General features: G+C 52.9%; 1 protein-coding gene across 4 annotated transcripts; it reads right to left on the bottom strand.

Annotated features, from left to right (window-relative positions):
* Positions 1-4,748: 4,748 nt before the first annotated feature.
* Pdyn (prodynorphin) lies at positions 4,749-17,982 on the bottom strand. Of its 4 annotated transcripts, none has more exons than XM_046433745.2 (4): positions 17,662-17,982; positions 16,297-16,355; positions 8,535-8,682; positions 4,749-6,807 (listed from the first exon to the last, which is right to left on the bottom strand). In XM_046433745.2, exons 3-4 carry the CDS (start codon positions 8,661-8,663, stop codon positions 6,199-6,201), a joined length of 738 nt encoding a protein of 245 aa, XP_046289701.1. In that variant the 5' UTR covers positions 8,664-8,682; positions 16,297-16,355; positions 17,662-17,982; the 3' UTR covers positions 4,749-6,198. The 4 variants fall into 4 exon arrangements, with proteins under 4 accessions (XP_046289701.1, XP_058431429.1, XP_058431428.1 ...); XM_058575446.1 differs by having other exon boundaries at positions 8,535-8,679; XM_058575445.1 differs by lacking the exon at positions 16,297-16,355.
* Between the last annotated feature and the right edge of the window lie 2,732 nt (positions 17,983-20,714).

Raw genomic sequence — 20,714 nt, 5'->3', positions numbered from 1 at the left:
GGGGCTCTTCCCCAGCCCACCCAACCCTGCCTGCACAACCACAGGCTCCCCACTCAATCTCTGACACATCTGGTCACGTGTCACCCCTCGGGAGAGGCCTTTGTGACCTCTCTGAGGGACCGCTCCTGCTCTCCACCACTGGCACCCCTTACTCTTGCTTTTCCTTCCCACCTCTCGGAACCACCTGACACCCTGAGACCTACTGAGGACTTTGCCCAATCACCAATGAATCCCCTGATGCTCATCCAGTGCCGGGTATACAACAAGTGCTCCATAAATATCTATCAGAGACCAGATGGCCTCGAGTGGGGAAGACACGGACACTGATGACTCAACAACTTTGAGCCAGAGGCCACCCTTGTCTTCTCATCCCTGACCTCCTCCTACCCCCCAGGGTAGAATCCATCACTGTCCTTTCAAGATAAGGAAGCTGTGTTCGGCATTTCCTGGTGGATGCAGATCAGATACTAGGCATCAGCTCCTGAGAGGACAAGAGATCCTACGATATTGTTAACATCATTTCACAGAAGAGAATCTGTGTCCTGGAGAGGTTTCAGGCCACCTCCCACAGCGGGCTAGCAGGGCGCAGACCGTGCTCGGGTCTCCAGGCCCTGGACTCTCAGTCCAGTGCTCCTTCCTCAGGTTCAAAGGCTGCACGGATCTCACCAATAATCCAAGCACCACTTACCCTCCCAGACCCCGGAGCTCAGCAGGTGTCCTCTGGGGGCTGAGACAGACAGTTGCACATCGAGGAGGGAAACTTCCTGTCAGAGCGATGGAGAGTGAGGAGGACAAAGAATAATGGGCTTGGCTTAAGTTAGAGACAGGACAGGTGGCGGGAGGCACCCTAGGTGCACATTTACATTTTGGGGGAGTAATTATAAATCTCCACAGCTAAAGGGAGGCGACGTGTACCCAGCACATGAATCAAGAATGTGAGATGACACCTATTAGGGAACCGTTGTTCCCAACACAGTCGTAGGGATCTCTGTTGTCTTCACTTTGGGGTCTTTAATTAGCAGACAAGCCCGGTCGGTCGCTGGGCTTATTTGTATGAAGGGCTTGGAGCTCGAGGGCGAGGGAGGAGCAGTCCAAATCCGAGGGATCATAATGACTGTCACGATCATTATGACAAGACGTTGCTCGCCCGTGATGGTGTACAGCGTTGCCATGGGAACCGCACGCCTATTAGTAACGTGCATTTTTTAAGGTTACTGGGACGTTGGCATCCCCTAACCAAAGACGGCTCTGTGGTGGCTGCACAGTGGCCTTTGTGGCAGGACAAAGGGTCGGTGTTCTGGAAGGCCTGCCATGCTTTGGTCCTGATTTCAATTCTAGCTTGCTCCCTGTTCCCACAAGCAGCTCATTAAAATGACCTTGTGGAACCCCGTGGGGGGGCAGGAATGTCCTATACCGTGGACAGAGAGGTGGTCACACAGGGGTGTGTGTGCGCTCAGCAACTCCCTGGAGTCACTCACTTAAGCACACTTTATGGTAGGCACAAGACACCTCAATGACAAATATTTATGTTTTAAATGTCACTGTCTTCTTACTCCCAACAGAAAGTTTTCCCTTCTACAGGGATGTGTGCCTCACCCCAGAGACGTCCGACCCGCCGCCACCAGAGGCCACCCTGTGAGAGGGGACCACAATGTATGACGCACACCTCCATCAGACCCTCCATCACCAGGCACCACCCTGGGAGAGAGGACCGCCATGGGTGTCACACACTTCCTGTGTGTCGCCAGCCTTGGAGACATTCCAGTACTGAGTCTTCGCTTCCATTTAGTGAAGCCCATGTCTCTTCCCCCACTTGACAGATTGAAAAACAAGGCTCCGTGGAGAGCAGTGTCTTTCTCAGGGTCACACAGGGATGCAAGGTCTGAACCCAGGTCCTCCGTGATCCCTCTACCCTCTGGACCTGCCTTGTGGTGACCAAGTGAGATACGCTGAGGAACGGGAGGCCAGTGCGATAGTGTTTTGAAATCCGCAGCCCAGGGGGGTGTTTTTTAAAATTAAAATGAAGTCATTGAATAATGGCAAGAGAGTGATTTGTGTCATGCCAACATATTCTTATTTGTCATGTTTTAAAAAACATGACTTGACAACATTGAAACCCTGAGAGACGTCCTCTGTGGATCCAGGTGTCTTCAGTATTGTGCGAGTCAGGGTCTGGCTGCTCTGGGACCACGTTCCCATGGCACAAGCTCTCCAGCTTCTCCAGACCCCAGCAGCCGGCTCCGCTCACTAAGTGGGTGACCACCTAGTATCCAGTGGTCCACCATTTGTCCCTCACCTACCGGGAGCCACGTTTCCTTCTCCAGAATGACCCACTTCTTCCCCCACCTCCAGGTCACCTGTGGTTGAATTCAACCCTGTCTCCTGGACTGTCGAGGTGGCTTGGTCCTGACCAATCAGAGCCCCACACTAATCTGTCCACATGATTGGCATTAGCTCGTGACTGGATATAGGAGCCAATGAGGTCTCATGAAATTTTGACTAGAATCACTGTGAAAATAGCACATGGGACTTAAACCTGTGTGGCAGAGCCTGGAGCTTCTGGAAGCCATCTAAAAGCACCTGGAACTTCACAATGAATCCAACACCCAGGAGAAAGGAGTCCCCTGATGGGAGGTCCTGAGGTCCTTAATGAGCTCCTTGATCAAGCTCTACCCAAAGCAAAATATTGCCATACTTTTCATTTACATAAGCCAACAAATTTCCTGTGTTGTCTCTTCATTTAACCTGTTTGTGTTACTTGTTTGCCAGTGACAGAAATTCCTTCCCTAGGGGATCTCCCAGGCTAGCATACAGCAGGAGCGGGACCCAAAGGGTAAAAGTGATAGAAATCTAAACATCAACCTAACATAAAGATGGGAATTTTCTTTTTTTTTTAAATTAATTTATTTTTTATTGGTTGTTCAAAACATTACAAAGCTCATGATATATCATCTTTCATATATTTGACTCAATTGGGTTATGAACTCCCATTTTTACCCCAAATACAAATTGCAGAATCACATCGGTTACACACTCACATTTTTACATAATGGCATATTAGTGACTGTTGTATTCTGCTACTTTTCCTATCCCCTACTATCCACCCTCCCCTCCCCTCCCATCTTCACTCTCTACCTCATCTGCTGTTGTTCAAGATGGGAATTTTCAATGCTGAATCAGCAAGGAGTGACAACGTGTTGTGAGACCCAAGTCAATAAAATTATTCAGGTAGGTTAAAGTTTACTATCAATGTGTCCATTTTGGCCCAAGGTAGGTGGTTGGATAAGATGAATCCAAACCTTAATTTCCTTCCAACTTGATTTTCTAGTGAATATCAAGAATAGAATAGTCCAGAAAAAATGAGAAATGATACCCCATTTATGTATGATATACCAAAGTGCATAAATGCATGCTACTGTCATGTATAACTAATTAAAACAAAAAATGAAAAAAAGAATAGAATATTCCTTAGAAAATGGTCTCCTCAATATCTTAGGGAGATGCTTCTCCCACACCTGTTACCCCTTACCTGTGTATCCCGATTCTTTTCTTTAGAGCAATCACCACTATTTTTAATTCTATATTTATATTTTGTTGACTTCTTTATTTCTCTCTTCCCCACCAAGCGGTCAGTTCTGTAAGAGCAGAGAGGCCTGTGTTTTGTTTTCCTGTACTTCCCACCTAGCGAATGCTTACCACACACAGTAGGTCTGCAGCTTTGTGCCTTGAATGACTGAGACTTCCCTGCCCCTGTGTTTTCCACGAAGTTGTTCAGAAAGCCAGTGTCCAGATGGTCCCTGTGGGGTCTGTAGCCATCTCGCCCCTTGCACGCTCGACCTATTTAGACACAGCTCATCTGTATCCTGTAGTGAAGATGTATTTTGTATTTTGTTGTTGTTGTTGTTTTGCGGTACTGGGGATGGAGCCCAGCATGGCTCGCGCATGTCAGGCAAGTGCTCTACCACTGAGCCAGGCTCCCCGCCCTAGGATGTCATTTTAGTACAGGACATTCTGCTAGCTTGTCACTCAAGCACACGTACCCTCATTAGGAACATCTTTCTCTCTCTCTCTGCTTTCTTGGATTTTTCCAGCATAGAAAGCAGTTCCCTTCCCAACACCCCTCCTTGTGCTTTCTATTGTGTGGCTGCACATCGAGCTTTGCTGCTGTCCCTTAAGATAATGGAGGAAAGGAAACTCTCATTTTGGGGGCAAACTTTATATGCTAGGAGCTTTGCATATATGATGTCATTGAACTATCACAGCTACTCGACAAAATTGGCACTTTAACTCTTTTTTTTACATTTTTTTTTTAGTTGTAGATGGACACAATATCTTTATTTTTATTTCGTTTATTTTTTTTTTATGTGGTGCTGAGGATCGAACCCAGTGTCTCACGCGTGCAAGGCAAGCACTTTACACTGAGCCACAACCCCGGCCCTATAACTCTTTATTTTTATAGAAGAGAGAAGTAAAGCCCAGAGAGTCGATAATTTACTCAAGATTCAATTATCAAACTTAAGACTGTGGCATTCTGAAAATTTTGGCTCTATCATGCCACGGTTAGTTTTCAAACATGGCTGTATGTGTGTGTGTGTGTGTGTGTGTGTGATGAATGTGCACGTGTGTAAACTGTGTATGGATACGTGATAGATATTCATTCCCTAGCATTCTTTTCTGTAAATGATCTTTTGTTCTCTCTAGGCCTTCGGCTCACGCGGGCCTGGTGCACACGCACTCGCACACACAAATCATTAGCATCTATTATTTATTGTACTGGAGGAGAAGGAAATTACACAGGCCTATTAAGGGCAAAGCAAATTCCAAGTAAATTGCATAAATGGGATTTTTAAAAAGCACACAAAGTAACCCCAAAAAACAATCTGTACATTTCCAAACACCGTGAGAGCCCCGGAGGCTGTGCATGAAGAGGTCTGCTCAGAAGCATCTTGTACAAATGACCCAAGCTTGAGTCTGTTTTCTCTCCTGTCCAGCCGCATCTGCTGGACCCACAAACCCAAACCTAGTGTCAGGGAGAGTGGGGGGACTGAAACCCAAGCACCAGGAGGTCTCTGCCTCTGATTCTGGGTTATTTGAATCAAGGGAACTCATTTGGCCTCAAACACTCCATCATGTCTTTCCTCTTTCTGGTTTTATTTGGAGACACAGAGGAAGGAATCACCCAGGGAGTGGAGGAGGGCTTTCTCTTTCCAGGCTCTAACTCTGGACTCCCTCATCCAATGCCCGATGCATACGCTGGGCCAGATGGCTTGGACTCCTGGCAGCCAATTCATCTGCTCAAGAACATGGCTGTGCTTAACCTCATCCACTTGACTCTGCTTCAGTTCATCATGGGGGAAGGAGTGGGATACCAACCGGTTTAATTAGCTTAATGAGAGCTGAGGGAACCGGTCCACATTCTGAATTTGTTGCACAGAACAAATTGGTTTGCTCTGCTCCCTCCTTGATCATTTAAGAATTCAGAAGGAGAACAGCTCTGGCCAAGGTACCACATGAATGGGACTTCCGGGAGCTCAGCTCCCAGAGAGGTGCCTTTCCAAATCACAAGGGCTCAGAAGATGCAAATCAGACATTGAGCCCTCTAAAAGACTGGACTCCCCGTGGCAGAATTCCTGATCCAATGAAAGGCAAAACGTTTAATCTTTTCACCTAATGCTCAGTCTCCAAGGTGAGGTGCACAAGGAGATTATTTGAGGTTTGAGCATACAAGGCTAGGATTTCTATTTATTTATTTTTTTCCTTTGCTTGTTTTATGGTACATATGTATATTGCCTGCCTGGGAGGCATGCTTATTGGATTTTGTTGTTGTTGTTGTTGTTTTCTGAGAGGGGCTTGTAATCAGGAAAATCTGGAGATCATAGATCCAAAGAACAAGTCCCTCTGGATTCCTGGAGTGGGGGGGGGTCATAAGATCGGGGTGGAGGAATATCAAAAGCTGCTGGTGGTTGTAAAGGTCGAGGGGTCTGAGCCAAGCACTGTTGGAAGGGGGATCTCCATTTTTTCTAGTCACTGACCCCAGTCAACTCCCACAATCCCCAGCCCAAGGGAGAAAGGCTGCGCTTGGATACTTTGTAGCCAGTGCTGAGCTGAGCACAAGGGCGGGTACGCCGGGAGGAGCGCTTGCGCTCGGGGCGGGAAGGTGGCGGGGGAAGCTCCCGACTCAACTGCACAGGGAGGGGCTTACGCATCGGAGAGCTCTGCGGAGTAGGCATAGGGGTCTTCCTGGGACCGTGTCACCACCTTGAACTGGCGCCGGAGGAAACCGCCATAACGCTTCTGGTTATCCCACTTGAGCTTGGGACGGATGCGCCGCAAGAAGCCCCCGTAGCGTTTGTACAAGTCCTCGTGGCCCGCCCTTTCCCCGTCGCCGTCCCCCTCCCCGGCCACCTCTGAGCTCCTCTTGGGGTATTTGCGTAGAAAGCCCCCATAGCGCTTGACCTTGGCATCCTCCTCATCCAAGTCCAGCGCAGCAGCCTCCAGGGCGCCGTTGTTCAGCTGGGCACCCCCGGGCAGCTCGGATTCCCCTCCGTCCCCAAACCCACCGGGGAAACCCCTGAGCTTCTCCTTTGTCAGGGTGCCAGGGAGAAGTTGGCTTCTCTCCGCCTCCTTCAGGAAGGGCCCCAGGAGCTTGGCCAGCTCGCTGTAGGCTTCTTCCAAGGCTGCCTGGCTCTCCAGATCTTCCTGGCCAGCAAGCCCAAGGGTGGACGGGTTGAGAAAAGACAGGAAGCCCTGACATCTCTCCCACTCCTCCGAGGGCAGCAGGGCGTCCTGGCATTCCAGAGAGCAAACCTGCAAAAGACCCCGGAGACCACAGTGGTAAGGTCACCCTCATCCAACTCTCAATTATTTTATTTTAATATACTGGTACTGGGGACAGAACCACTGAGCTACATTCCCAGCCCTTTTTATTCTTTATTTTGACACAGGATCTCACTAAATTTCCGAGGCCAGCCTTGAAATTGCAATCCTCCTGCTTCAGCCTCCTGCTTCAGCCTCCTGAGTCGCTGGGAATACAGGCGTGCAGCACTGTGCCCGGCCCTAACAAATTATTAAAACACATGCTCTGAACATAGCGAGGCCCTATCTCTACATTAAATATAAAAAAGGGATGGGGAGCAGGGAAAGGTGGCACACACACCTGTAATCCCAGCGGGTAGGGGCGGGCTGAGGCAGGAGGACCACAGTTCAAAGCCAGCCTCAGCAACTTAGCGAGGCACTAAGCAATTCAGTGAGACCCTGTCTCTAAATAAAATACAAAAAAGGGCTGGGGATGTGGCTCAGTGGTTAAGCACACCTGAGTTCAATCCCTGATGCGCCCCCCCACACACACACACACACACACAAAAAAAAAAAACATGCTCTGCCCCACCTTGGAGCCCCTTTTCCAATATCTGAAAAAATAAAAATGAGTGGCTTTGGCTAAGCACTTGGCCACCCATTTTAATGCTCCCAATGATGCATAAAGGTAGGTGCCTTTTGTGTCCGTGTGAAAGAAGAGAAAACAGACTTGGAGAGTTGAAACAGCTTTCCCAAGGACACGTGCCTACAGGTGGCAATGCCAAAATTGGACTCAAATTGATCGAAATCGATCTTCCCATGGAGCTCTGCGTGCTCCTCCAGAGGGAGAAGATGGTTCTCCTAACACTCTCAGGGTGTGAAGGATGCTGAGAACACTTGACAGGCACGGAGCAGGGCAGCATGCTGTAGAGAGCACGTGTGAGGGGTCTCAGAGGCTTCATCAAGGGTGGAGTTGGGGGGACACAGTATCTGCTTCATGGGGGGGGGGTGACTATGAGGATGACCGCAGTGGTTGATGCTGCCACGTGAGCCCTGGCGGTCTAATGCCACAAGTCCTCATGCTTCACCACCTGAGACTGTCTGGGCTCACAGAATTGCCCCCCTTTGGCAGAAAAGGAAATTGAGGCTCCAAGAGGGGTTTCCATAGTCAGAGAGCCAGAAAGGGACACCCTGGGCACGTCTCCCCCAGGCCACCTGCCATCGTGGGCGAGGCACTGGGGAGAGTCTGCAGAGTAAAGGCTACAAGCCTGGCTGAGAGATGCCGAGACCCAGAAGAGGAAGCAAAGTTTAGAGCCTGTCACACAGATCCCAGCTGTTAGAGGTCGGGGAGACAGCTCTTTTCATGAGAGTGACTGGATTTAGAGGTGTCCATCAGCCTGGGGCTGGGGAGGGAGCAGCCCTGAAAAGGGAATGTAGATCTGCTGACTGCAAAGTCAGTGCTTCATGATTGACAGACACCCTCCCTGTTGCCAGGCATGCAGCTCCCTGGGAACCTGAATCTCTGTCCGGGCCAGAGGGAGCCCATGGCAGTGAGGTCTGGGGTGTGGATGGGAGCTGGACACAGCAGCCCCTGGTGCCTCGCCTTGTCCAGGGACAGGACAAGCCATGCACAAGGTTATGAGTACTGCGAGGGCACAGCTGCCCAGGCTTGGGACCTCCCCTCCCTGGGCTCCACACTCAGAAGGGCCTGGGCATCAGGAAGCTGGCCGGAAACCTACCAGGGGGTTGATGGGTTTGGGTCCATCCTGGGTCTTCACAGCACACCAGGCGCAGCGGGACAGGCAGTCTGCCGCGGCAGAGGGGAGAGCGAGGAGGCACGCGGCCATCACCAGCTCTGGCCACCCCATTCTCTTGTGCCTCTTCCTGCTGGGAAGGAAGAAAGCGAGGGTGGTGAAATCCAATCACCTGGTTCCAGGTGATCAATGCAAGCAATTGACAAGTGCTGAGTGCCTGCTGTATGCTAACACTTCAGCTCTGAGCGCCAACTGTAATTCCCTTGATGACATTTCAGGCTCCGTCCCACAAAGGCACAAGCTGTTCCCTCTGCCTTCTGCCAGAAAACCCTTCCTCTCCTCTTCTGTTACCTGTCACTTAGATCCTAGACTAGACATCACCTCTTCTGGGCAGCTTTCCCAGGCTAAAAGAGATGCTCATCTTTCCTATTCTCCCAATAATTTGCATCTCTTCCATCAAAGCAATGTACTGCTTGATAATTAGCTGTGTGAGCTTTCAGAGTCTGGTTACATAAAGGCAGTGACCGTGTCTTGTCTTCTCTGTCATACTTGCTCTGCGTTCCTCAAACAGGCCAAGCTTGCTCCTGCCTCAGGGCCTTTGCACTTTCTTCTTCTCTGTCTGCAGTACTCTGACGTCAGATTTTCATAAGATTCCCTCTTTTGCGTGTTGAATGAGTTCAATGTGGCATGGCCAGAGAGGCATTTGCTGATCCCTGTGTCAGCTTCCTCCGTCTCCTCCTCTGTCATCTGCTTTGATTCCGTTACACTCATGGCCTTCCCTATTTATTTGATATTTGTTCACTTGGTGTGGTGCTTTGTTAGGCTCAGGCACGCTCCCCCTGTAGAATGTGCACCTCAAGGGACACAGATTGTACCCAGCTTCTTCTGTGCTATATCCTAGCACCTGAAAACCCTGGCCAGCACATAAGAGGCCTTCAATAAATACTCCCCCGACGAAGTGATGCTTCACCAATAGCTGCTAAAAACCACCCTTTCAGCCAACTCTTTTTATAATCCAAAGTGAAGACTCAAAGCCATTCAAATGGGCACTCAGTGCAATTCTGTCCTGAGTGCTCAGGTGTTTTGGGGGTGCAAAGATCCCATCTCCTGAGCCCCAGAACCCCATGCTGTAGCCTGTAGCTCCATTTACTGAGCCCTGCCACCCTGGGCCCTCACTCCATCACCTCATCCCACTCCTCACTGTGAGACAGGCACTTGTGATGCACGGATCCACCCCCACGTCCCGCCTGCTGGGGTGAAGCTGGGGTGCAAGGCCAGTCCACTTAGTGTCGCCAGGTCTAGAGCAACTTTCACTCATTGAGAGTGTGTCCCTCGTGAGGCCCAGGGCTGGCTGCCCGCACAGGACCCCTGACCTGTGTATTGAAATCAGCCCATCACCAGCTGAGAAGTGGTCCTGGAGAGACTGGAAGGATCTCCCAAGATCACACAGGGGTTCAGGGTGGGTCCCATCTGCTCCTGGAACGGGGACACCCAGAGTGGGAGACTCGGGGAAGTGGACTTGTGCCCACCTGCGTCTGCCTCCTGTCCCCGGGCTTCTCTATCAGCAGCTGAGCGGATTAGGGTTCCGGGTGAGCGAGCTGCAACATTTATATGGAGACACCAACAGGTGGCTCACACTTTCCGGGATGGCAGCCACGGCTGGTGTGACACAGAGCCCTGGCCACCCTTGACGTCCTGGCTGGTGGCTTCCCGCTGTGCGTGGCTGCTGACATAGGCAGTCCCATGTCAATCTCCTGGGAATCTTGTCTCTCTCTCTCTGCTTCTCTGAGCCACACAGCTGTTCTCCCGCGCCCTTCCACCACCAAGGCCCACATCCACAAAGGCCCAGAAACCATGGCGCCCGCTGACCCTGGGCTGAAACCTCGGAACCCAGGAGCCAAAATAAATTTCCCCTCCTCTCGGTTTTCTCAAGTGTTTTGTCACCGTGATGAAAAGCTGAGGAACAGAGACAGGTCGCTCTGAGTGACCTCAGGGGTTAGGTCCTACACACACAGACTCATGGCGTGAGCACTAGGTCACACCCACCCGACAGGTGAGGAACCGGAGCCTGCCAAGACTCCAGAGCTAGGAGGGGCTCCAGGCAAGAGATGCACCCAGGCAGTCCGGCTCCAGAGCTCTCCTTCTGGGCCAGCGGGTACTGCCCAGGCCCCTCGGTCCACCCCACGCAGCCTCCAAGCCTCCCTTCTGGAGCAGCCTCCAATCTTGTCCTCTTAGACACACTTCACAGGGCACTCAAGGGCTTCCCTGATCCAGAAGCAACATTTTCGAGGTGCTCACTGTGTGCTGGGCCCAAGCTCGGTCCTGCATGGATCTAGGGAAGGGGTCCTCGTGATGAGCCATAACTGGACTAGCGTTCTCCCCATTTTCCAGATGAGGAAGTGGAGGCCCAGAGAGGTTGTTTCATCTATCCAGGGCCTCCCAGCAGGTACACAGCACCCTCACAGACTGGCATGAGCTCTTGACCCAATGACCAATTCCCGACCCATGCCACCAATGCCGCTGCGCTGCTCCCCCAAACCTTTGCAACACCCCTGATTTCTTCTCCCTGGAAACTTCTCTCACCCCACCCACCCCACTGACCACCTGGCTAAGTCCTACTCCCGCTTCAGATTCAGGCTCCACTGCTTCCCACCTGGATTAGGCCCCTCCTCTGAGATCCCACAGCCACCTGTGCTGGCCCTGTCCCATCATTACCTCTGAGCTTTCAAGTTCACTGCCTGAGGGCACTTTGTAAGTGCAAAGTCCCTGAGGTTGAGTGGGGGGGGGGGGTGAGGATGGCAAGGAGACCAGGGTAGAGGAAGGGCAGAGTGGGGGAGATGGAGGTTGGAAAAGTGGAGGGGTGGGCAGAGGCTGGGTAGCGCTGCCCCCATGGCCAAGGTCGATCTACAGCTGTTCTAAGTGCGATAAGACCAAGGACGTTTGGTCCAGGCATGAGTGAGTGAACGAGTGGTGTCCCCGCACCTCGTCCAGGGCTGCAGTGAGAACAGGGGCGCTGTGCCCAGTCACTGAGTACACAGGTGCCATTTTAAAACCTGCAAGAATTTTGTATTAAAATCAAAAATTTCAATTTCCAAAGCCTCTTTAAAAATCAAACTCCCTGGAGACATTGGGCTTGTGGTCCACTATGGCAACAGACACGTGCTACCTGGTCATCGCTGTCCCTGCTGAGCACCTGAGAGACAGTTGCAAGCCCCAAACAGCCAACTCCAGCAACTTGGAGAAGCAGAGTGGGGAGGAGGAGGGGATGAGGCCTCCACTTCCTCCCGACCCACAGTAGGGTCCCCAAGTGAGGTTACTGATGGGGGCTCAGACCCCAGCCCACCACTCACCACTGCTTTGGGAAAACCACTTAACATCGCCAGGTCTCCATTTTCTCTGCTATGAAATGGGCCAATAATAAGGCCCCAGATGATTGTGCAGGAATGAAATGTGAGACTGTTATGAAGCACCAAGCATGCGCGTGGCACACAGTAGGTGCTTCAATACAGCTTTGGCCTGGTCTTACTTGGGCTGTAAGGGAAGGGGAGAGAGGAGCACAGAAAAGAGAGAACATAAAGCCCTGGCGGGCGGTAGGAACCGAATCAGTACCTGGATGAACTAATAGTCGTGGGCCCCTGTGACGTCAGTCCTGCTACTGCCACCAACTCCCAGGAACCTCGGAGGTGGGAGTTTTTATTCCCATTCCACAGGCTTTCCACAGCTCCCCCAGGTCCAACGTGGCTCAACCAGTGTGACCTGGTGGCCTGGAGATTTTTCTTAGCGATCCTGTTTCCTTTCCTTTGTAGCATAAATAAATGGTGAGCAGTGTCAGCTGGGCCCTGGGGAGAGCATTTCCACCTCTCTAATGGGGTTCTGCTGAGGGATGGAGCTTGGAGGTCAGAGGTCACAGACAGCCCTGCTTCTTGTCATCTCTGATTGGGGACGAACTTCATCCTTCTTCAGGGGGAGAAGTGGAAAAGTGGAAAGTGAACCCACTCGGCAAGTGTCAGGGAACTGGCGGAGGCCATGCTCAGCCCACCAAGAAAGGAGGGGCCCCTCTTGCAGGTGGGTGGACCCGGGGGGCTCACAAAGAAAAATCCTGGGCTCTGGGCCGTTCCTGAAGCGTGTCCTCGGCCACTACCTCACCACTCAGCAACAGTCCAATAGGGAAACACGAGCTGATGGGAGCGAAGGGACTCTCCCCTAACAAGAAGCAAAGGACACTGAGGACTTGGCCACCTCCGTAATCCCACCAGCCTCTGTGGATGGACGCATCCTGTGGGCCTGTACTCACCCACTGCCCAGCCTTGTGAGGACGTCTGTTTCCAGGGCTGTTCTCAGGCTGAGAGCAGGGCTGATTGTTGAAGCAAGGATCGCACGGCCCAGAAAGCCAGAAATATGTACTCCCTGTTCCTGGACAGATAAAGTGTGTGACCCTGCCTGCCTTAAGCTGATCACCGCGTTATGGTTCTGATGGTCTTTGGGGTCATTTGCTTGGGCCCCCAGGCATTTGCACTTATTACCCAATAATAAGCCCTGCCCTATGCCTCGTTAGTGTGGGCAGCCCCTGGGCAGCTCCTGCCAGGAGGTCAGCGCACTGCATCTCCCCCACCATGAGTTCACAGCCCTTTCTGTCACTCCTGCTGCTGTCCCGGCCAGAACAGAGAGGACCTGGGCCGCTCGCCTGAGGACTTTCCTTTTCCTTAGGAGAGAAGGACATAGGCTGTGGGGTCAGAGAGACCCAGTGCCCTCTCTGTGACAAACCCCAGTCTTCGCATCTGCAAATGGGGGTGGGGGGTATCAGCTCCCCTCAGTGTCCCCTGAGACAGCAGCCTTTAAAGGGCCTGAAGTTCCTTGAAAGAGGACGGGTCTTCTGGCCTCTCCCCTCCTCGGTGATATTTCTACACGGGCGTCAGCCATGGGCTCAGAGGAGCAGCGAGTATTTTTATTAAAAAAGCCAGCACGGAATAATAATGGCTTGATTTAACGTCGCAATTATCTCTCTGAGCACTTTATCGCATATGATTATCCCTATTTGATAGAAGAGGAAATGGGAAAAGGTAGAAATGAAGTCACTTGTTTAAGGTCACATCATGAGTCAGGAGGGAAGTGGAGACAGAGCTGAGGCTCCCACACTGGCTGCAACTCCCCGGAGGAGCTGGCAGTGTCTCGGTGGTCCCCCAGGGACAGCCACCCTGCGGGCCAGCACGACTGGGCCACTGCCATGTCCCAGGCCCCCTGCACGCCAGATGGACCCCGGAGGTCAGGGACTAATATTTTTTTTTTAAATACTTATTTATTTAATTATTTTTTTAGTTCTCGGCAGACACATCTTTTTTTTGTATGTGGTGCTGAGGATCGAACCCGGGCCGCACACACGCCAGGCGAGCGCGCTACCGCTTGAGCCACATCCCCAGCCCCAGGGACTAATATTATAGCTCAAGGTCTAGGGGCCAGTGCAGGTCCTGACGCAGTCCCTCCAAGGTCGCAGAGCACCGAGTGGCAGGGATGGAACTGGTCCAGGGCACCCTCCTTATCGGGCCAAGCCCTTTGCTATACATTTGATCTCAATTATTTTATTTTTGCCTCCAGTGGATGGGGTGCAATTAGCCCCATTTTCTAGGAAAAGAGAGGCTCAGAGAAGGGAAAGGATTTAGCCAAGGCCCAGAAACCAGGGAACAGCAGAATGAGGCAGAAGCACCCCAAGAAGTCACAGAGGCTCAGGTCCACACGAAGGTCTTCCTGATACCTGCCAAGCTCTCACATTCCTCAAGATGAAACCATTTCAGGAGATTTTACTTCAACATAAAATAGAAAGTGCATCTTTGTGGGCCTCCAGGGGGCAGGCAAAGATGGACCCGAGACAGAGAAACTGTGTCCTTATTAGGCGTTCGGGTCATTGACCCGATGGATGACAGACTAGCAGGGACGGGGCCCAGGTTCTGCACGGAAAGCAAAACCACCGCCTCGTGCAGCAACCCTCAAACCACAGGACGCAGGACAAGGGTCTCACCTCAAGGGTCGGACACATTTGCTGTGCAGAAGCCAAAGATAACGGTGGCCCTGACGCTGTGGTCAGGGTGTGATCACCAGCTGCAGGGTAAAGGGTGCTTTTCCAATGGCAGGATCTCTGTGGAATCCTCACCCTTTTGTCCTTTGTGCCATTAAGTGCTGGGGAGAAGGGCAAAGGAGGGCCACCAGGGAGATGAGGAGAGACGGAGGGAGGCGGAGAATAGAGACAGACACAGAGAGAGGGGCCAAAAGAGTGACGTCCATGGGACTCACACAGCCAAGTCTAAAGACGCCTAGAAGAGCAGACAGAGGGGCAGCCGACCAGGACAGCAAATGCAGATGACAGAAAGAGAGAGGGGGAGGCTGCATGGAGGGGGAGGAGGGAGGTGACAGAACGAGGGACAGGGAGAGAGCTGGGAGGAAGCTGGCTTTGAATCAGGAGGCTGGCCTGCCGTGGGAGCCACAGATGTCCATAACTCCCCCCAGTCCTTTCCCCAAAGAGGCCAGAGACCCAGCCACATAATAACTGCTCAGTAAACACCCATCGAACTAAATTGAATCGCCCAGGAATAAGACAGGGGGCAAGGACAGTTCAAGCCACTGCATGGACAAACAGTCCCTGCAGCTTGTGGTCAACCGCTCTGGTCCGCAGAGTGCACTGGTGGACTGAGGGAGGAGCCCCGGCGCCAGGCCCCGAGCCTTTGTCTCTCCTGTGGAGAGCCTCAGCGGAGACTGGAGGTCCAGCATCAGAGGACCCCATCTCGAGGGGCTGACCTGGGTCCACCTGGCTGCCCCGGGCCGATGCTCACTGGCCAGCTCTGCCTCACAGAGACCCTCTGAGATTAATCCCCCTCTTCTAGGCTGCAATGAGAACCCTGAGGGGGGCGGCCTGGGGACCACGCTCTCTCAGGACGGCGCTGACATCAAACCAGCGGCTATTGATCCTTCGCAGAATGATGGATGGGGACTAATCAATACAGCGATTGTATAAGAATAACCCAGGGAGGAGGGCATGGGGCGGGCGGGGAGGATCGATCGGGAGGAGACCTGGTGGCCCAGATGCCGTGGATGGAGAAATGAGGTCCTCTGTTGAGGTGGACAGAAAAAAAATACAGGTGTTCGATCCGGTTTCCATCCAGAGCAGGATGGAGGGGGAAGGTGGAGGAGATCGTGAAAGATGGAGGGGGAGGTCCAACCCTGCCATTTTAAAACTGAAGACTTGGCAGCATTTATTGAGTATCTACTGAATGCTGGGTGTATTCCAGTCTCCCAGTTATTGGAGCCTCACAATAACCTCAGGGAGTGAATAGTATTATTATCCTCATTGTCTAGGTGAGGAAGTTAAGACTCAGAGAAGGATAGCTACCGTCCCAAAGTCACACAGCCGATGAGGGCTGGGATCTGGAGCTTTGAACCCAGCACTGTCTCAGGTGTTGTCATTTAGATGCTCTATTATGGGAAATAATGGCTCTCAGGAGTTTCAAGAAACTGATGACCAGTTCCTCAAACAGCCCAGAACCATTCCTCTGCCCGTTCCCCTGTCAACCTGTCAAAACGGACTGGGTCCCACCACACGGCCTCAGGAACCACCAAGACATCCCACTCCCAGCTGCCAGTGGAGACAGTGGAGACCAGGGATGTGCCTGCCCCCGTCACACCCAGCACCAGCGGGGCAAAGCCGTGGGCTCAGAATCGTGTGGGTAAGTGCGAACCTCCCCGGGGCAGCGCCACTCACCCGGCTGGGGCTGCTGCAGGAGCTCCCCACGCAGATCTCAAAGCCGGGAGGTGAATGACCTGGGAAGATAGAACAAAAGGCAAGGTGGGGTGGGCCTGGGGGGCGAAGGTGAGGGGAAGGAGGAGGAGGGTGCACCGCAGAGGGGTGGGGGCGCGTGGAGGCGAGGCCCCCGGGAGCACAGGAGCATTGACGTGGGGAGAGGCTTTGCAATGATCTCCACAGCGATGCCTGTCAAATCAGAAAGACAAGCCTGGTATGTTTTACCAGAAAGATGGTAACAAGGACTTTCAGTCTGTGGGAGGGGAACTGAAATGAGATCCAATAACCTAAAGAGCTTGTTTCCCCCTGGGAAGCTTGGAGGCTTAATTAAGGCGTGTTTGTAAAGCTTGGGAGATTCTCAGAAAAAGACACTCAGGGAAAAGTAAGAGCTTGCAGAATTGTCTATGCAACCTTGAAGTTACCAACTGGCTTTGTTTCCTTTCTTTCTTTCTTTCTTTTTTAAATTTTCTTTCCTGAAGCTCACCGCTATTTGCCGGAGTCCAACTTCCAGATTCTATAGGACTTCCCCTTTGACTGTGGGCATCTTCACCAGAGAGCAAGTGGCTTTGATTTGGAGCCACCACCCCTGCCTAACTCAGCTGCCTCCGGCTGTAATTTACATGAAAGCAACAAGTCCTTTCAAAGTAAAATAGACACGAAAAATCCTGCTCAGCCTGGGTTTCCGGGCATCTTGTCATCGTGCACCCCCCCACAACTCCCTCCAACAAAACAACCCCAAACTTCATTCCGTGTAAAATTACGTCAAAGGAAGCTGCTCACATCAGCACCTTATCAGCAATTAAAAGCCATCAGAAAAGAAGGCAAGGGCTGAACTTGGCAGTAACACTGATGTACATGATACATGGTAAATGCCAGCGCCCTGAATCTTATTAATGTCCCAAGCCCTTGTTCTCTAAGTCCAGCGAGGATCGCTGACCTTTAAAATCACCCTGATTAGCGAAACCTCTCTTGTCCTCCAGAGAGGGGCAACCCGTTTTCCCCGCACCCCGGAAATTGGCGTGGGAAACTCTGTGTGGCAGAAGGCAAGCAGAAGAAGACCCCGTAACTGAAACCAAGGACCCCTCTGGGGAGACAGCTACCTGTGTCAAGCAGGACTGTTCAGGGAGAGGGCGATATCGAAGTGCAGCCAGCCCCTCTCCAATCTGGCTTTAGTAAACTGGCCTCAAAACTGTAACTCCCTTTCCAGACAATCAGACCCAAATCCGCAACCCCCAGCCCAAGCCCCTACCCTCTCTGGATGCAGAGGACCAGAGGTACCCAAATAAAACCAAGAGCAGGAATTCCAGCACTGCTTCCGGAACTCACCTGTGTGCTGCTTTGTTCCTGGGCGGCTTCTGGGGCAGCAGGTTGTGTGGTGGTGGCAGGTGGCTGGTCCCAGACTCAGGGGCTGCCCTGACTCCACCTCAGAGGTGCCAAGGAGGCAGCTGTGAGCCCCTTCGAATGGCAGTCTGGTGCCTCGTCCCCCCTTTTATGGACTAGAGCCTCCCCCTGTCGCTCAGTCCTCGCTGAGCACAGGCTGCTGGGAGCCAATGGGGAAGTAGCTCAGAGCAGTCAAGAGCTCAGGCCCCCAGGCCCTTCCACTCAACTCCCGGCCGACACAATAGCTTCTCTTTCCGAGATGTGGAGGAGGAAGCAGCCGTGTTGGGGGGTGGGGGTGGATTCTGGGTGTAGTGCTGTTTGTCACTTGAAATCCGGCCACTTGAGCGTTGGAAGCGTTTCCAGGAGAGTGTCACAGGGAAAAAAAGAGACAGAGGTAGGGGAAGACAGAGACAGAAAGAGTTAGAGAAAAGACAGACCGGGAAAGAGAGGGAGAGAGCCAAGCAGAGACCCACAGCCAGGCGGGTACAGAGACAGATGGAGAGACAGAGAAACAGCAAAATAGAACTGGAAACAGAGAGAGAGACCTGGGAGCCTGGCAGACAAAGCTGGGGAGATAGAGAGAGACCAAGACCCAGGGGATGGGATGGGGACACACAGGCACAGGTGGAAACAGAGAGGGATGCAAACACAGGGTGGAGGGACTAACTGGGGTGCAGAAGCCGAGAGCCTCCTGATAATGAAGAGGGAGGGGATGGGAACAGCAGAGGAAGCCGGCAGACACGTGTGTCGCCCTGTGTCAGTGCCGTGGCAGCGCCTCGCCGGCTGTGGCATGCGTGTACTGGAATGTTTTCGTGTGCGCATGTTGCCTGCAAGTGCCAGTTGACTCCGGTACATGCCCAAGCCCGTGCCAGGCACACTACTCCTGGCAGAAGCTGTCTTTTCCGAAGCCAGAAGCTGGGGTTGAGCTTTCTCTGGCAGAGATGCAAAAGGCGTCCCGCGAATCCCCCTCAAAATGTGGCTGCGATGTGCCTTTGCACGCACTCCGGGTGGGGAGTGGGGGGCACACCCACCTGTGTCCCCTCTGCCCGGGCCAGCAGCAGCTTGAAGGCTGTACTCTGCGTGGCTACAGATACCTTCCAGAACACAGAGGGACTCGGAGTTTGGAAGGAAACTTGTTCCTCTTCTCAAGTCAATGGCAGATGAGTGGTCTGGGGGGGAGGCTGGCGGGGCTGCCCAGTCTGTGGGCACCTATGCTGCACCCAGCAGTGAGCTAAAGTTGCTGAGTTCCATCTTCGTGACCTGGCCAGATAGGCAACGGCCTTCCCATCATGCAGAAGAAGAAAGACTTGAGAAGCAGACTTGAGAGCTGAGAAACTTGCCCAAGAACACACAGCAAGTCAGTCCCCAAGTGAGCATTGATAACCAGGCCCCAGCTGGGCGTGCATGTCTGTAAGCCCAGTGGAGGCTGAGGCAGGAGGATGGCAGGTTCAAGGCCAGCCTCAGTAGCTTAGCGAGTCTCTAAGCAACTTAGCAAGATCCTGTCTCAAACAAAACAAAACAAAAACCTCTGGGGATATGGCTCAGTTGTTAAGCACCCCTGGGTTCAATCCCTGGTTCAAAAACAAACACCCAAGCCCCCAAGTCCTGCTTCCTTCTCTACCTGTCCCTGGGCAGGAAGGTTAGAATCTGCTCAGTCTGAGACCTGGGGCCCAGGAGTGTCCTTCTCTGGGAGTCCATTTCTCCACTTTAAAAAGTGGGTTTGGTTTCCAGTTCTGTCTCTTGCAAGTGATGCCGCCTGAGCCAGGTTAGTGACTTCAGCCTCGGTTTGTTCATCTATAAAATGGGGACAAAGCCTCCAGCTGGTTGGGCTCTTGAAGAGTAAAACGAGGACAGGCGATAGCACTCGTTGCGGCTGATCCTGGGTGAGAGCTCTGTCGCCAGTGTCCCTGTGATTGCTTATTCATTCCAGTGCCACCGTGCACAGCTTCCCCAGGGTGTCACCCTCTCCCTGTGCCTGGGTCATTATGCTCTTCATAGAAGAAGGACAGAAGGGCCGTTCTCTGAGCTCCTAATACATCTCAGGCCTTGCCAGCCATTTTGTTATGTCCTCACCAAAAGCAACCCGTGGTGTGGACACCACGATGTCCTCAGGCAGATAGGGCAGCTCAAGTTCAGGGAGGGAGGAGTCACAGCCGCAGCACCGTCCCCTCTACCCTTGAGACCATCTCCCCACTTCCAAAGAGGCCTCCTCTGCCCCACGCCTGGCTTTCCCTCCCCACCTGGGCGCGTGGGCTCCGACAGGCAGGTGCCCTGGACGGAAGCCCCTCTCCCCAGCCCTAGCGGCTGATGGCTCCCCAGGATCCTTGGCCTCATCTCAGGTGGCTTCCTGGCTGGCAGCCTGAGGACTCCGTGGAGTCTATTCATTGTCACCCTGGGGAGCTGCTGCGTGTCCCCAAGGCCCAGTCCTCCCGGCAGCTGCTCTCCAGCCTCCTAAGTCCCCGCTGCCCAACCTCTGCCTCTGCAAGCTCCTGGTGAAGGTCCTGGGGGCAGGTCGATGGCCTCCACCCTGGCCATTAGCAGGCTGGAGGGACAGAGGAGCCGGGGCCTCTCAGGACCACTATTCATTAAAAAGAGAAGTAGGACGTGGAGAGTGGGGACACTCGTGCCTAATCCTGCTTCAACCACAAATGTCTAGTGTCCTCCACCTCCGGGATCTGTCGCCAGCCTCCAGGGCACACAGTTCACGCATCTCCTTTCCATCTCCTCCCGCGATGTCCTCTACGCACACATGTGGGACAGGGATGGCCTTCCCCTCGTCCTACAGAACCTTGACCTGGAGCTCAGGACTCTCGGGGTCAAGGTCAGGGGCCCAGGCAGCAGCACAGGAGGAACCCCAGGCTCTGCAGGGCTCACGCACGCCTGACTCCAACCCCCTGCTGACTCGCCGCGTGACAACAGGGGACACGGGACACGTCGCCTCTCTGAGTCATCTTCTGAAGGCAGGAGAATGGGTCTGGCTTTGTACCGTTGTCAGGACT

This window comes from Marmota monax, unplaced genomic scaffold (genome assembly GCF_021218885.2).
Source record: "Marmota monax isolate L192 unplaced genomic scaffold, Marmota_monax_Labrador192_F-V1.1 WCK01_AAM20220418_F8-fsc00014, whole genome shotgun sequence".
Taxonomy (NCBI): domain Eukaryota; kingdom Metazoa; phylum Chordata; class Mammalia; order Rodentia; family Sciuridae; genus Marmota; species Marmota monax.
This window is presented reverse-complemented; position numbering and strand designations above follow the sequence as displayed.